The 17,273-nt window shown below is 46.7% G+C and overlaps 1 protein-coding gene across 2 annotated transcripts; it reads right to left on the reverse strand.

Annotated features, from left to right (window-relative positions):
- Window positions 1–570: 570 nt before the first annotated feature.
- On the reverse strand, window positions 571–16,863 carry LOC105492264 (spalt like transcription factor 1). Of its 2 annotated transcripts, XM_011759314.3 has the most exons (4): window positions 16,841–16,863; window positions 15,717–15,809; window positions 3,279–6,727; window positions 571–2,148 (listed from the first exon to the last, which is right to left on the reverse strand). In XM_011759314.3, the coding sequence occupies exons 2-4, from the start codon at window positions 15,790–15,792 to the stop codon at window positions 1,708–1,710; spliced, it is 3,966 nt and encodes a 1,321-aa protein (XP_011757616.2). In that variant the 5' UTR covers window positions 15,793–15,809; window positions 16,841–16,863; the 3' UTR covers window positions 571–1,707. The 2 variants fall into 2 exon arrangements, with proteins under 2 accessions (XP_011757616.2, XP_024651952.2); XM_024796184.2 differs by lacking the exons at window positions 15,717–15,809; window positions 16,841–16,863 and adding an exon at window positions 14,926–15,143.
- Window positions 16,864–17,273: the final 410 nt, after the last annotated feature.

Here is a 17,273-nt window from a genome sequence, read left to right on the forward strand (position 1 = left end):
AACCTTTCTAATAGACTTTTTCTTTCAAATATGCATGTGCGTTTAAATGCCTAAAAGACCAATCAAATAAAGAACATGTTGACCTCTCTGGGTTGAGGCCCAGTTTGAGTCAGATTATATAACCCAGCCGCATCAGGAACTTCCCAGCAATGTGGCTCTCAGCTGTCTGAAAAAACGTGACTGCTTTAAGTGAAATAAAACCAGAACAGTAAAAGTGAAATCTAAATCGGCATAAATATTTTGCTTAAAAGAAACTTACCTGTTGGGATAAAACCTCCAACATCTTTTTATGTCATTTCGTTGTTTCGTTTTTCTTGGGGGTGGGGTGGGTAGTGGAGTCTATAAAATCCATTCCTAAATAAGTCATGGATACTGGGAAAATATCTAGGGCCTCCAAATTTCAAAATAAAAGAAAATGCAGGCCCATGCAAAGCCATTTCTGTTATGCCTTTTACAATTCCTCATTTAAAGAGGGATACACACTCACATACACAATTGACAGCTGCCTGGGGAAATGTTAAAATGCATTTAGGGGCCGGGCTAAATGGAAATGCACTCTAAAAACACAGACACAGTATACTGTTTTATCTGTTGCAAAAAAAAAAATGTATTTGATTACTTGAGTAAAATTACAGTATCTCTGTTGTTAGTAAGTATTAAATGTTAAAGAAATTGGACCCCCCCCTTTCCTTTCAACTTTCCAAGAAAGTGCATGTAACAGTCCAATTTTTTTCTTCCATACCTAATACAAAATAAACAAACACTATACCTGCTCTCTTGATCAAGAAGCATTTGCTCTTGTAAGGAACATATGTACATTTGAATGAAAGTGATATTTCTTATTGTATATACAAGAGCATCTACATTTTCTCCACTGAAGGTTGTTCAAGATGCTATACTTAGCAGCATTGTGAAATTCCAGCACACATTTTCTATCGTGAATATACCTACAAGGCAAAATGTTACGTCTCAGTTTCAACTACCAAAACAACACTTGTTTTTTCTCTAAAGAATTCTGCGTGCTTATTACTGTACAGAAACTTATTAACATTGAAGACGACTCAAGTAAAAAGCACGATACAAATAGCCGTTCAAAATGGAAATGGTTAAATCTACCAAAAAAAAAAGTTTGAATTTTAGAATAAAAATCAAAAAACCAAACCTTTCAAAGACCCACACTGTTCAGTCTGTACTTTAAGTCTTTTCCTTAAATCTGTTTTGAAAGATTAGACAATGTGTTTGCTGATAAAATTTTCCAGCAGGATCAAAGTGTACATGTATATACAGACTTTATTAGAGATCTAATGCATCACTGAGGCATTGCATCAACACCAGATTCATATTAAACTGGATATAGAAAATAAGTTAATGCCAGATTACAACTGCCTAGCAGGGCAACTTGCAATTGCCATAAATGTTACAGCAAGTTTACAGCACTCTAGTCAATTAGTATTTAGTCCAAAATACAGAAGACCAAAGTTAACGCTTGCATTCTGTTTGCAAAGCAAGGTTATATCACTAATAAATAAGCTTTCTTAGAACTCTAAAGTTGAACAAGGTACAAAAGAATGTCTTCATAATGTTGTAGTTCATAGATCTGGGGAACATGAAGGAAGGGGCGGGATGGGGGGGAGGGCAAGGAGTAGGAGGCCACCATAGGTCGTGTTCTGAACAGGAATGAATGCTATGTCTCCAGCCCGAGCTGCTTTAACTCGTGACGATCTCCTTGCTGTCCTCCACGAAGCGGGTGAAGCGGAAGTTGGTTCCGTTCTCACTGCTTGCCATTTTCTCCAGGCCGGCCAGGGGAGCACTGGGCTCTGAGTTCTGGAGCCTCTCCAGGTTTCCTGTCAGCCCACTAATAGGTGAGCTGTTCCCACTGCCGAGGCTTCCAGGAATTGGAGGGATGCCACCATTCTGAATGACGGAGATCTCGTTGGCCTTCATCGCCAGCCCGTTGGAGAGCGCTGCTGCATACTGATTCCAGAAGCTGGAAGGATCCCCACTTCCTGATCTTGCCGCCAAATCCTTCTGGAACATTTCTGGGAACTTGACGGGATTGCCTCCTAGAAATGTCATGGGGCCATCCACAGACAGCCGCCGACCCCGTCGTGCAGGGGTGCTATTCCACATGTGAGTGCCCATGTGTACCTGAGATATGGGGAGGGCAGGCAGACAGAGAGAGAGAGAGGGGGGAAAAAAAGAGGAGGGGGAGAGAAGCTTAATAGCTGAATCTGTCTCAACTCATATCCCAAATGTCCACAAAGCAAGTGGCCTAAATGCCTATTCTCATCATGTGATAGACAGTGAAGGCAACAGGAACCATGCATTCCTCCTGTCTAGTAATAACGTGCTCACTCTGCAGCCCTGGGCTGTCTCCCCTCTTCCTGGGAAAGGATGCCTTACTTACTCTTTTTTTATTACCCATATTTAGCTTATAATGGCCTCAAGCAAGCCAGGCAGTGGCGGATAGCTCCTTTCAGGGTTAGAATTGTTATGTCCACTCTCATTGCAATGGTAAGTATTGTATCTGACACCCTTTACCCTATAAATGTCCTTTTCAGATGGGAAGAAGGTATCCCTCCCTGACTGCCCATTGGAGGGCCTGCGTTATGGAGAGAAAAGCCAGAAAGTAATTATTCATCTCACAGTACTGGGAGCAATCTCCAGAGAAATACTCTGTCAACAGAAAAATGTACATACTAAGAGTACTCAACTGTTGCTCTAGAACTTAAGCATATTTGCATTATTTCCAACACAGATCAGTAGGAAATGCTGTATAATCAATTATCATAATGCCCATTAGCAGAGCAGTGACGTTACTGTTTTTAGACAAACAAACCATGCTGGACTGCATAGTTATGAAAAATAGATGCAAACGCCGAGAGCCCTAATTATTAAGTGATACGGGCAGCACACAGGCCACATGGAGGTCTTTAATCAATATCCCATGGCAACGCCAGGCTGTCTTCCTTGGTAGGTAAAGCAATTCATTTGGTGCACTTAGCAAGACAACACAGAGGCCGCTCCTTCGCTTAGGTACCAAATTATTCAATGTGCACTGACATTCAGTGAGCTGCAGCTTGCCCTTGTCCCTGCCACGATCCTGACCCTCCCAGGCACCCTCGTTTCTCCCCCGTCAACCATGTGCAGCAGGTTCCCTTGCAAGAGCTCTCTCCCTGAATATCTGGGCTGATGACTCTGGGGGCATGCACTATAGATAATCAATGGCAGCGGGACAGGGTTGATGGAGTGGGTATGGTGCAGACAGAGCAAGATACCTTAAGATTGCCTTTAGTCGTGAAAGCTCTTCCACAAATAGTGCAAGCAAAGGGTTTCTCTCCAGTGTGAGTTCTCTCGTGAATCTGCAGGGCACTCGACGAGGAAAAGGTTTTGCCACACGTGTTGCAGTAGTGCTGCTTGGGAGTTCTCCTGGGCAGAGCAGGGAGCAGAACTGGGGATGTGGCAGAGGAAGACAGAGGCCCAGACGGGATATGACTGGTGGGGGTGTCCTTACTGTCCTGAGGAGAAATATGCACGAAGCCGTTGACCTCTGTTTTGATGAGAGATGACAACGAGTTGGCGGGAATCACCGCCGAGTTCTGATTGGGGCCGAGGTTGGAACTGGGCTCAAAGAGCTGGGATGGCAGATCTCGCATCTGATGTGTCAACATGTGCTGCTTCAAATTACCCTTTGTGGAAAAGCCACGATTGCAAACTGTGCAAATAAATGGTCTCTCTTTGGTATGACTTCTATAGTGAATGTCCAAGGCACTCTGACAAGCAAATGTTTTGCCACAAATGTCACAAGCAGTGTTTTTAAATTTACCCCGGTCTCTAAAAGGGAAGAGGATCCCCAAAGAATCTTCTTTGATGATTTTCTCTGCGTGACTAGATGTCAAATCCAAAGCCCCACCATTCACTGGGGTGGGAGACAAACCATTGGCAAACTCACTTGGGACCGCTCTCTGTGGTTTCTCCTCAACGCTGGGTGACTTGTGGAACTCCTGGGTGCTGTTGGACGGGGACAGAGCCTGCATGGAAGAGGTAGACTCTGAGATGGCTGGGCTGCCAGCACTTTGGCTCTCCATGTCACCACCCACTGAGGATGAATCATTGGTCAGGACATCCCCCTCGACCGACCCATTCTCCACTGACTTCAGGCTGGCCTGCAGCTGCTCTGCCAGGCCAGCATTGATCATCTTCATCTGATTTTCCAAAGCAGCGATGCTCGACATCTCGAGGGGCAAAGGCGAAGAGGATAAGCTGTCTTGGGAGGCGTCTGCAGACTTAGGTGTATCGGGGATGCTGCCCTCAGGACAGTCTTCCATGTTTTCATCGGAGAAGTTGTCTAGGTCATCAAAATTTTTCTCATCGAAGGAACCTGTGTCGGACTCCATGGACTCAGGGTAGCTGTCGGGGACTGGGGTGTTGGGGATCTGGCCTCCCATATGCATTCGGATGTGCTGCTGCAGGACCACAGCGTTCGTGAACTTCTTCTGGCAGATGGGGCAGGAATGCTGGACTCTGAGCGGGGGCATAGCACGATGGACACTGTAGTGGGTTTTAAGATTCCCTTTCGTGGTGAAAGCCCGGCCACAGATCTTACACTTAAAGGGCCTCTCCCCGGTGTGTGTCCTGTAGTGCATTTTCAAGGCGCTCTGGCAGCTGAGAACCCGATGGCAGATGATGCACTCATTGGGGTCAGTGGCCTTCTTGTCAATGTTTTCTACCAGTTGCTGAAGCTTGGACGTCTCTGATGCCTGGGCTGAGTCCAGGAGTCCCCCAAAAGGAAACTTGGCCTTGAACTGCTCGGACATGAGCGGCAACAAAGGGTTGGTGAAAGTGGTGGCACTGCCCACGGGGCCGCAGTCTGCCGCTGGGGAGCTCAGGGCGCTACTGCTCGCCGTTGGGACTGAGTTGGTGACCATGCCACTCTCTTCGCTTTTGCCACCGGAGGGTGGCAGAGCGGACCCTTCGGCTTCCTCTGGGAGCCCACCTAGGTTTCTCGTGGCCGGCTCAGGGCCCCCGGAGTCACTTTTGACTGAGCCTGGGGGGCTGGTGGCAGAATGGCTGATGGGGATGGGGGCTGGCTCTTCTGTCTTGATGAAGGGTATGAGGCTTGGGAGGGTCGGGGGCAACGGCAGGCCGACTGAAGTGGTCAGAGTAGGCAGGACTGGTTTGGTGTCTAGCCAGCTGGTGACTGGCTTCTCTGGAGGGATGGACATGCCGTATGGGATGCCAGTACTGGTGGGGATATTGTCCAAATGCTCAGGCACAGGATAGGGGTTCATCTGGATATGAGGGTATTTCTCTTTGTGGCGCTGAAAGTGGACTTTCAGATTCCCCTTGGTGGAGAACCTGTTCCCGCAGATGTTGCACTTGAACGGCCTCTCTCCGGTATGGGAACGCAAGTGGATCTGCAAGGCACTGTCACTCCCAAAGACCTTCGCACAGAACCTGCACTTGTGTTTGAAGAATGCCTCATCGGAAGTACTTTTCGCTTCAAAGGCAGTGACATTTGGTGGCTTGCTTTTTCTTTGCTGGGCCAAGGCAGACAAGGAGTTTAAATCCTCTGCAGTTGTTCCGATGTTGGGCAAAGGGCTGGGGAAAACCGAGTTAGCGGGGGCTGGCTGAGGTAGAAGTGGATTAGACGCAGGACTTAATAAACTGCTTATTGCAAAAGCTGGTGAGGACGATGATGAGACCGCTGGGTTGCTGACATGGGAGGCCCCAGCACTTGAAGCCACTTTTTCAGAGGACGGGGTGGTAACTGCCGCTGCCAATATGTTCATACTGGGAGAAGAGCCGCTGTTGGATGGAATGATGGTGTTGCCAGAACTGCTCTGAGGTAGCTGGATTGGGGGTAGCTGTTTCACACCACTAATGCTGGCAGATTGGCTGGCGAGGCTCTGTGCCAATCCAGCTGCTGCTGCCAGCTGCTGAGATAAATGGGAACTTAGCGTGGACAAGGGGTTGGCAGATGTTCGTAAAGTACCTTGAGAAGGACTAGAAGATGTTGGCAAGTCTGCGTTCTGAGAAGCCAACAGCAATATTTGGTGACGAATCTGTTCGATCAATTGCAGCTGGTGGATCTGCTGCTGCTGCAGAGCTAGGAGCTGTTCCATGAGGGCTGGGACGGCCAGCTTGCCCCCAGAGGCCCCGCCGCACCTCGCTTCCTGGGAGAACTGGGCCACCGCCACCTTGGTGCTCTGGAGGTTCTCGATGATGACGTTGCTGTTGATCACGGAGAAGTTGCCCAGTGTTGTCAGGTCCCCGAGTTGAGGTAGAGAGGTTGTGATCGCTGAGGTACCTGTGGAGGAGCCGCTGCTGCTGCTGCTGCTGCTGCTGCTGCTGCTGGGGGCGGTACTGCTGTGGCTGCCGCTGGAAGGGCCGCTGCCGCTTTTGTTAGCAACCGGGGCCTCCACCTCCATGGACTCTTCCCTGTCAAGTCCGTTGTGTTCTGAAAGGTCGCTGCAGTCCACTTGATCTGTTTTGTTAACTGTGTCACTCATTTGTTCATCAGGATTATCGGGAGGGGGGCTGGGGGAGAAGGTTTCGGGTGGGGAGGCTGGATTTTCATTTACTATTAAAACTAATTGATTTTTAGTACAGTTCTTCTTGTGGAGCAGAAGATCTGATAATTCGAAGAACTCGGCACAGCACCGGCCACAGACGTGGGCATCCTTGCTCTTAGTAGGGCGACTCGGTTGACCCTTTTCTGTGTCTCCTACAAAGGTCAAAAAGGTGCAGGGTTAGTAAAGGGGCCAGGACACACAGTCACCTATGACTTTAAAAAAAAAAAAAAAGGCTAATCAATGGTTTTTTACCTGCAAAACTCAAAACTGTAGCCCCTGAAAACCAATCAATATTACCTAAGAACATCCATAATTAATTTTTAAGGGTATGGAGGAATTCTGTCCATCCAGTATCTCAGAGAGTCGTGGCCTTCAGATAATTCATCAAAATACAAAATACTACAAATGGGAAACACTGGTGCATGATGAAATTCCATAGCAAAATATTGATTTCCAATCTTTTATACACCTTATTGTCTACTCGTCCGGAGAGGGTCCACAAACCATTCTGAGGACTTATTAGGCTCTTGAGTTTCTGTCAACCTTATTCATTTTCAACTGACTCAAAGATATCTGTGACAGTTTGTTCTGTCACTAAACTAATTTGTAGTCATTCAGGTTCCAATCAGTTGTTGACAAGGGGGGAAAAAATGCATATCATCAAGCTGTAGACTGACAACTTGAAAATCACCTCAAGCCCCTACCTCGAACCTGCGCTAAGTCTGATCCGTGACAAACACACTTTAGTCACATCAGTAACAAATCCTCCAGACCGCTCCTCAAAACTCATTTGAACACAAAAGGAATGGCAACACACACAATGAAGAGAAACACAATGATCATAATCCGTTACAAGGCTTGCCTGGCACCTATATATCACTCCCTGGCATGTTTATTTTTAAAATTAAAGATGTAACTCCGGCTACCATTCCACTAATCAAATAATATATGCCACTGTGCTCCGAATGGCAACATTATGCCTCTAAATATTTCATCAAAAGTGCTCTCTATGTCTATAAAATCTGGCACAAGATTTACATTTCTGATTAAACATCAACTTCAAGAAGGATGTGCAGTTGAAAAGTGCTCCCATCTCCTAAGAAATAATTCTTGGTTTAGGGTTTGAAATGCTTTGCAGCTCTCCTTGTCTGAATGCCTTTAAAAACAGTTTGCTCTTAACTGTTATCAATTGCTTAACAGATTGTCCTGAACCTTTTATTATAAAAATCCCTTTATTTCATGTTTGTTTCCATTGGTTGCTCAGATGTCTTCTCACTAAGATCCATTTGTAAATTAAACAGAAAAATCTCTAACTCCAAGCTAACATCCTATTCAAAGACAGGATGGCTTCCCATTGTTTGCCCAGCATGGGGAACACCAACTTCTGTTGTACAAATGGTGTGTGGTCATCTAAGAAGGCTGTGGAAAAAAAAAAAAAAAAAACTGTTTAATTCAAGGATTACCTCCCTGCATGCTTTTCTGCAGAACTGAATCAGATAATAGGTAGTTTCCATGACTTCCAAATTGAATCTCCCAGAAAACTTGCATAAAACAAAGTAATTGCAGATATGAATAAATGTAAAATCAAAATGCTGCTTTTTTCAGTAAACTTAAAAGTCCATTGGAAAGTGTCAGCTGTTTGCCTTTTTGTAGTAAATATTTTTAAAAACATGACTAGTTTGCATTCCAGAAAATAAAATTAATACCTAAATACTAACTTCTGGAAATTCCTTAACTCTGTTTGCCTTGAGTGATGCCGAAGTTGATTAGAATCCCTGGTGAAGTATGCCAAATGTACGCATACTTTATTCACTGGGAGTGTTATTTGAGTAGCTAAGTTATACTTAACAAGCCAGCTTTCCTAATACCCATCTTTTAATCTCCACAAGGGTATAGTGCAAAATGCATTAACACCACCAAACAAATCTTAGTTGTAGCAGAAAATACCAATAATGATTTGGTTTTAATTTAATGTTTAATCATCCTAATTGGCACTGGATTCCTATGCACATGGAAGGTGCTGTTTTAAGCACTTTCTGCTTCTCCCCCTGCCTTAAAATCATATAAACAAAATATTAGATGAAATTTGCTAAAGTTATGTTGCTTAACTTGGGACAAAAATAATGTGACAAAAAATTCTCTTTAAAGCTTCTTATTTTGACAACCAATTTTAAATGATGCATCCATTTCAGATGCTTATTTTAAACTAGGAAATGCAATTCCTAATATATTCAACAGAAATGTTATTTCTTTCTCTTTGCACATTTCCATATGTAATGGTTATGTTTCCATCTACTTTTACAGCCAATTATGAAGGAACAAAAGCTATTCTGTTTGTTCACACATTTTCAACAAAATGCATTAAAACTATTATGTCAGCATGTTCTATTAAGCTCTGCATTCAGTGGAAAATACTTTTCAACCAGCTCACATTTATCAAAACATAAAGCCACTTTAAAACACAGTTTTGCTTGGTCAGCTGGGCTTAGACAAATAATGACAGATTCAGAACTAAATAACTAGCAAGGGAAATCAGAAAACTGACTTCATCAATTGTACACATTACAATGTAGTTGCTTCAAATATTTAGCACATCTGTGCTCACGATTAAAAGAGATTTTAATTCTTTATAACTTGCAAACATCTGATATTCTCATAATAAATAGAGAAAGTAAAAGGCAGGTTACTTTATAGGATTTAGCTGATTATTACTTTCCTGCACTCGAATTCTGCATTTGTGCTGCCTCAAGACTCACTTGAGAATTTTCAAGTGTTTCAACCTGAACATTTTTATATTTAGGATTGTGCTAACTGGATGGAAAATATAGATGTTTAAAAATAAATGCCTGCCTGCTTTTAAGAGACTGTGTTAAAAAGTTGCCCATATTTTAGCTTAGGTTTTCACAACATTTTTAATAAGCTGACATTTGATCTCACTGTAGAGTGAACTAATTTAATTTCCTGATGTTTGTGAACACCCCCATGCCCCCAAAATACTGGTATCTATTTTGATTTATTTCAAAAGCAGGTGTCGCTACACTGTAATAATTCTTAACTTTAAATCTATCTACATTCGGAACAAAACTCCAAGGAAACAGTCTTTTATTTAAAAAAAAAAAAGAAAAGACAAAACATGAGGACTAGTTGGACTCTTTACCAAAGGGAATATTTTAAGTTGTAGTAAGATACACATGCACACACACATTCTCTCTCTCTCTCTCTCTCTCACATACACACACACACACACACACACACACACACACACGAACAGTTCTAATTCATTTTTCTGATTGTCTGCTATCTTGTATCTCTCTCAGTAATCTGTTACACAGGATTGCAACTGGTGACCCCATTATAGTAAATACAGTTGCCTTGTTCCTTGTACTATGGTGAAAATAACATTCCTGTTCCTTTTCTATGGATTTTGCATGCAGATTAATTTTGTAAGCAACCCTAGTCAGATACCAAAATTTAAGAAGCAGTGGTTTTCTAAGTATGTACACACAAACAGATATTTGGAATTTTCTGGGCCTTTTGGTGGGGGGCGGGGAAGAGTGATCTTATACCTCCACCAAATTTATATTAAAATCCTAGATGCTTTAGTTCCTGTTGTACTTTTTAGTTACTTGGTGCCTAATTCAAATCTGTCAGTTTTTCATCCTCTGAACCAAACTGCAGAATCGGAAGCAGAAAATTCAAGTGTTCTACCATATCTGTCTACTGAGAAAATAAAAATAAAACTATGCCCCACACAGAAAGGTTTAGCCAGCCAGGAAAGGAAAAAAACAAAACAAAAAACAAACACAACCACCTTACTCTACCAGATTTAGTTTTCTTTTTTGGAGCTCTTCAGAAAGACACTTCACTGTACTTCCCATTATGTTAAAATTGCATTTACATTTCTTAATAGAATTGCTCATGACAGTGGTTTTGGAGTCCTTAATTTTAACAGCCTGTTCCTTTTCTTATCACAAACATATTTGATTGATTGGTCTTTTATCTTTTTTTTTTTTTTTTTTTTTTCCTGCACCGACCTGGGAAAAGTCTGAATCCAAATGTCCAACTTAAGATTCCAAAGAAATTTTAAACACTACGACATATGCTGTGCATATTTTCTGTGATGTCTAAAGTTTCCTCGATGTGATATGCCACCAAATGACAAATTTCCTGGTACCCTCCAAGTTCACTCACTGTTCTGACCGGGATTAGCGTATTCTCTAGTGGAAGAATACAAGTGAAATCTCTGAAAAAATAACATGGACGAGGCATTGCTTTTAAAATAGTGATCCAAGCCCACCTAATGTACACAATAAATGAAAGGGGGAAATGTCTTTCCCATGGATGAATCAAACTGAACACTAGATGGGGTTCCAGTTGCAAGGGTTTGTTCAAAAACTTCTTTGTGGCTTTCCTATTGCAGTGACGCGTGAAAAAGAGACTCCTTAAGGCAAGATCTAAACTTTGACTACATAAACATTGGCAAAGGCACAAGAAACTAAATCCCTGTTGTTTGAGGGTAAAACTGAGCTATGGGAACTACCTGTCAATCTTCCCCTTCGGGGGTCTGGCATCTGAGGGTGACAGGGGAATAAGGTTAGGAAAAGAAGTCAAGCTGATAAGGTGAAACTAAAATAAACTACTAACTTCCTGCTAAGTGACTAGCAGGATTCAATTTGGGGGTCACTGGGAAGATACAGAAGGACATATTATGATCTGGACCTTGTCACCTTTGCATGGGAGGAGGCTAGCAAAGGTTAAAACAGCCTGACACATCTAGGTTTTCCAAAGCCTGGCACACAAACTTTTTTCTTTTTTGGGGGGAGGAGTGTTAGTTCTTCGGTTAACTTTCCACCTCTTTCGCCAAACTACTTCAGTTTTAATAATCTAAGAATATTTTTGGAATATTCTGGTGCTATCTGCACCAAGAAGTGTCTCAGAAAAACCTAGCTGAGGTTGCAGAAGGAATTTGTTCTGGTTCCTACACAGAGTTTGGCTTTTGACAATTTCAAAAACTTAACCAGTCTGCCTATTTCTGTCCCAGTAAGATCTCCACCACAAAAATGTGGAGTTCTACCTTCTAAAAGTTTCTGTTGGTAAAGACAACTTGCTACCTCCAAAAGTATAAAGAAAAGAAATAGAGCCCCCAGAGAAGAAGCTATACATTGGCACTTGTGCCAATGAACTCTAGGGGAAACTTGACGTAAAATAAACTACAAAACATTTCAGTATCACATATTCACTTTCACACATAGTACCCTCATGCCTAACTAGACTTTGCTCGTTTGTGTGTTTGTTTTTTAACATTTTACAAAGTATGTGCGGCCTGAAGCAAATCACAAAACACCGGTTTGCATTTTCTCATTCAGAATCTTCCATTATGACAAACTTAAAACAGCTCTGATTAAACATGAATTCTTTCCAACTGCCTTATCTTGCAGGTGTTGGTATTTTTTAAAAAAGCAATTAATTATAGTTCTCGCTAACCTTTTGGGCCCAGAGATCAATGTGTTGCTATGAAACTGCTCAAAATGAGCAAATTACTTTGGTAAATAATAGAATTTCATTATTAATATAAATAAGAGGAATTTTTATGATACTTCATATGATTGTTAGTGTTTTAGCTGCAATTCGTGGTGTTTCATTCTTCCAATATTATCTTTTCCTTGAAAAAACTGAGCACCAAAATACTTTTTAAATAAATGAATGGAGTCTAAATGGGCCATCCATGTAGAAATTACAGGAATCTTAAAAACGCCACCAAAGGAAGAACCCCAACCCGCACACATACAACACACAACTGAAATCCCAATTTATAGTAAAGAACCCACAAATCAAATCATTAGATTCTAATATTCCCTTTCCTCGGAATTATTTACTTGATAAACAATCTTTCCAGTAGCAGTCATATTTCCGCAAGTAATTCAAGACTTGTTGCATATCATTGAGGAGATAAGTCATATTTGCCATAATCTTGGTTTCATAAGAAGCAGAAAAATTACCAAGTTTAGAGTGTTTCTGGCATAGCAGCTGCACACTAAAGTAAAATAAAATACCAGCATCCTGAAATAGACCAAATACTTGTTTTTCTTTTTGTTTTGGTTTTTGTGTTTGTTTTTTGTTTGCACTTGCTTCAGATGAAGCTGTCTGTGTGGCTTCTTAGCATGGTCTGGGTTTTCTTTGTAAGCACACACACACTCAAACACACACAGGCAAGACACACAACACCAAGCAGCCCTCGCTGCTTTCAGCTTTGGGAGCCGCTTCTTCAGGGCTCCTGTAACTTGGGTCTACAAACTTTTCTAGGTCTCACTCTGGGTAGAAGTCATACAATTAGAGGTCCTGGTAAACGAGAAGTGCATGAACTAGATTTAATTTGGTATGTTTCGTATTTCCTTTGTCATATTTCAAAGACCATCTCAAGACATAAGAAAAAGTAATCAGAATGTTTGAAAAGGGGCTTGCCATCTAAAAATGTAACAATGTTTCTTTACGTAAAAAACAAAACCGAACAGAAAACCCAGCTACTCCTAGAAGTAGGGGTTGTATGTGGGGAGAAGAATGAGATTGCTGAACTCACTGCAGAAAAGGTGACTTTTAAAAGGTAACCTTGAGTTATGTCATGAACTTTCAATGCCATTTATCTCAGAACTACTTTCAAATAAAAAGAACTGGAGTATGTTAGGCCCTCCTGTATGTCCAGCGTTGGGGGAGGATTACTTGTGTACTAATATTATTACAACACACTAAATCCTGAAACCCTATTACAAAATCCACCCTCTAGGCAACTTCTCCCAAACTTATTGTTCAACCATGTAAAAACAGTCATAACCTAAAACCATTACTACTGAAGAAAAAGAGGAGGGGGTGGGGAGAGGTGAGGAAAGAAGGCTGGGAGGGGGTGTTTCCTAGGGAGCCCCTAACAGTTTACCGCTTCTTTAGGACAATGTACCAGCTTTTGGGAAGAAAAAAGAAAGGAAGGAAGAGAAATCAAAAGAAGGAGAGAAAAGAGAAAGGAAGGAAACTTGATGGAGTTAACTAACTTACCTCCAAGCTCAAATAAACTAAACTGAAAAAATTAGTACTAATAAAGAATAATGGTAACAGGTAGTGAACTCCTTTTATACTATTGCTTTATGAGAAGACTTAACTATTAAAAATTCCTGATACAGAAGGCGAAAGGCAAAGATCTAGCACGCATCATTTCTCCTAGAAGGCCGAGACTTTTTTTTTTTTTGAAAATGTAGAAAACCAGTACAAATGTACAAAACACACTAGAAAATGCTCTCTTATCTCTAGTTTGCTTTTTTTGTGTACAAACTGTTAACTTGAACAGTTTCCCGGTGCAAAAGGTCTCACCAGAAACTTTAGGAAAGATGGGTGTGGGTGCGGGAAGCAGAAGAAACTAAGCTGAGAAAAACCCGGAAAAATACTCGACGCAGCTGCTGCGGCCTTGGGTCATCTCACCTCGATCTACCCCGCGTGCTTGCTTTCGCTTGGGGTGGAAAGCGGGGTTCAGGGGCTCTTTTCAGCGGACTGAGAAATCGCAGAGGCCATGGGTAAGGATTCAAGCTTGAGGAAATACTGGGGGCCGGGAGGAGGGTTATTGTAAAGCATTTTCTTAATTGATTTCAAGTCCCCCATTTTTTTTACAGGAACCCCAAGTCAGGACTCCCTTTTCCCGACAGCAGGGGTAAAGGGAGCGGGGGTCCCTTCGCTTCACTGTGCCCCAGCTCTACCGAGAGGCAGGCCTCTGGGAAACGAGCCGGGGACCTGGGGGCCCGGGCGGCCGCAGCTTAGTGGGCTGAGGTGTCGATCAGGGGCACGCTTCGGAGCTCTGTCGGGGCCCAGCTCCCTCCTCCACACCCCAAAATGCCGCCTAGGACGTGGGCATCCCGAGCGGCATCCAGAGTCGCTGAGAACCCGCCGAGGTTGCTCCTTGTCCGTTCTCCCGCAGCCGAGAGGCCAGCATCGCGCCGGGACGACCCGGGGACCCGAGCCCGGGCGCCGCTGCATTGCCTCGGGTGCTAGGCCTGGGAGCTTTGAGGCCGGTACAGTGAAACACCTTTAGGAGCAAGGAGGGATTCCAGGTGTCCTCCCTCTGTACCCCAACTCCCTGCCCGGATATCTTCCACCCTTTGCCAGAGCTCCCACACACAAACTTTGTTCTGGACTTGTTCAGCCCCTTCGGGACCCACAGTTGTCGCCTCCATCGGAGAAAGCGAGTGCCCCTGTTTCAGGGGGGATTCCACTCTGGCTGGTCACCCGCAAACCTGAAAAACTATCCTACGACTTCTTCCCCGACCCCCCTGGAAGTAGGGGGCACCACGATCCGCAGAGGGCGCATACAGACCGTAAAGATTTTGGGGGGCAGAGGGTGCAATTGTTGGGGGAAGAGATGCGGAGATAAACTTTGCGAGCCAGACCCCGACACTTCCCCCGTCCGTTTGCACCGTCTCCGGAACAACTGGCGGCCAGCGGCACTCTCCACCCCGGCCGCGACCCCAGCAGGTCAGGCGCGGGCGCCCCGACACCAGTCCCCATCTTCTTGCAGCTCTGAACCTCCAAAGGCACCCCGTTCTAGCGCGGGCCGAGGGGGAGTGTGCGCGTGGGGCGGGGAGGGGGGGTGCAGCGAGCTCCCCCACGCTCGGAGTTCAGCCCAGCGCCCGAAGTAAACTTCCTTCCCGCTGGCAGCAGGGCCGGGAGGCGGAGGCCGGGCCGGGGGCCCCGGGGCGCGGCGCGGGGAGCGCCAGGGGCCCCTTGCGGTCCGGCGGGGACGACCTCCGCCCGCACCCACGCCTCATGGGGCTCCCGGGTCCCGGCGGTGGCTGGGATCCCCGGAAAAGCCGGGACGGAGAAGCCAGGCCGGCATGCCCGCCCTCCTTCCCCCGGGAGGACCCAACAACTCCGGAAAGATCCTGCCGGGAGATGTGCTCGCTTTCGCCGGGGCAGCGGGGGAAAGCCCAGCAAAGGCAAATTGAAAATTAAAAAGAAAAAAAAAAATTACGCCGAGTGGAAGAAGCAATCGGGGCCGCGGCGGCGGCGAGGTAGGGGGCGCGGGGGCCAGCCGCGTGTGCGTGGGTCCGAGTGTGCGTGAATGTGAGTGTGTGTGTGTGTGTCCACGGCGCGGGCCGGAGCACTCACCATCTCGCCGGGGGAGCGAGGCCACTTCGGGGTCGGATTGGAAATGTTGAGGCTTCGCTTGCTTCCTCCGCGACATGCTGGCTCAAACATCAGCTGGGGCAGAATAAAAAATTACTAAAAAAAAATCTTCTCAAAATTACGGAAATCGAGCGGCGGCGGCGGCGGCGGCTCCCCCCGCCCGCCGGCCCGCCCGCCCCCTCCCCGGCTCCCCGGCCCCGGGCGCAGCGCGCATGTGTCCTGCTATAATTATGATTATCAATAATGCATTGCGATTAATCATAGAGGGGCTCTTTGAAAGGCGATTGGCACCGGGCCAGCGCTATTCAAACCCGCTCGCCTTAATCAATTAGTTCGTGATTTGCTGCAGACCCCTGTCTCTCCGCGCGCTGGCCCAATAAGCCGGCCGCGGGGCTGGCTCTGCACGCCGCGCCGCCCGACACTGGGTTAACCCTCTTTGCGACCGCCCGGGACTCCGCGGCCAGGCCGCCGGGGGCCGGCCTCCTCTCCACTGCGGGCCCGGCGCCCCGGCCGGCGCCCCCCGCTCTCTCTCTCCTCTCCCTCTCCCCTCCCTCTTTCGCCCCCCTATCCCGGGCTGGGCCGACCCAAATTAGCATGCCCTCCCCGGAATTGAGCCGCCCCGGGTGGGGGGTGGGGCCGGGCGGCGGGGGCTGGGGACTCAGGCTGGCGGCGCGCTGCGAACTTCCCAACTCGGGCGCGAGGCGCGCCGGCCCGCGGGGGGAGGGAGTCCCGCGGCGGGATTTGGGGGGAGGGCGTCCCGTTTCGTGAGTGTTTCTTCGTTTCTTTAAGAGCTACCAGAAAGCAGCCCACCCCCACCCCCATTTAAAAAAAAATAAGCGAGTGGGGAAGAGCCAGCCCCACGCCGGTCCGCCTCCCGCCCACGGCTCGGCCTCCCTCCCGCCTGGCTCGGCGCTCCTCAGCCCCGAGTTCTCCATCCCCTGGATCCCGGGCTCGCGGGGGCGCGGAGAAGAGGATCCAGGAAAGGTTTGGGAACCTGATGGGTTTGTGGCCGGGGGGAGGGGCAGTTCTCCCGCCACCCCATCCCCTCCCCGCCAGGGGCCCAGATTCTCCAGCCTCTTGCTTGCTCCCTCGCTCCCTTTCTCTACCTCGGACATTCCCAGGACAATTAGGGCTGAAGTTTTCGGGAGAAGCAGCCCTGAGCCCGTGGGATAAGGGGGCGGCCCGGCTCCGCCCAGGACCCCTCCCGGACCTCCCCCCCGGCTGCCCCGGTTGGCTGCAGGGCGCGTCACTCCGCGGGGAGGCGGCGGCAGCGGTGGCGCCGCAGAGCCCCGGGCGGGCGGAGAGCGGGGACCGGCCTGGGCTGCGAGTTCAGCTCCGGCCGGGGGGAGGGGAGGGGCTGCAGCTCACCCTGAGCGCAGCAGCCCGCCCCGGCCTGGAGAGACACGGCCCGGCCGGACCGGGCACTGGACTGGGCCAGTCCCCGGGACCCCTGGGCACCCCGCCCTGGGGAGGGGGCTGCGCCCCAGCCTTCGGGGACGAGGTGGCGGCCCAGAGCCGGGAAACTGGGTTGGGGGGTGG

This window comes from Macaca nemestrina, chromosome 18, assembly GCF_043159975.1.
Source record: "Macaca nemestrina isolate mMacNem1 chromosome 18, mMacNem.hap1, whole genome shotgun sequence".
Classification (NCBI taxonomy): domain Eukaryota; kingdom Metazoa; phylum Chordata; class Mammalia; order Primates; family Cercopithecidae; genus Macaca; species Macaca nemestrina.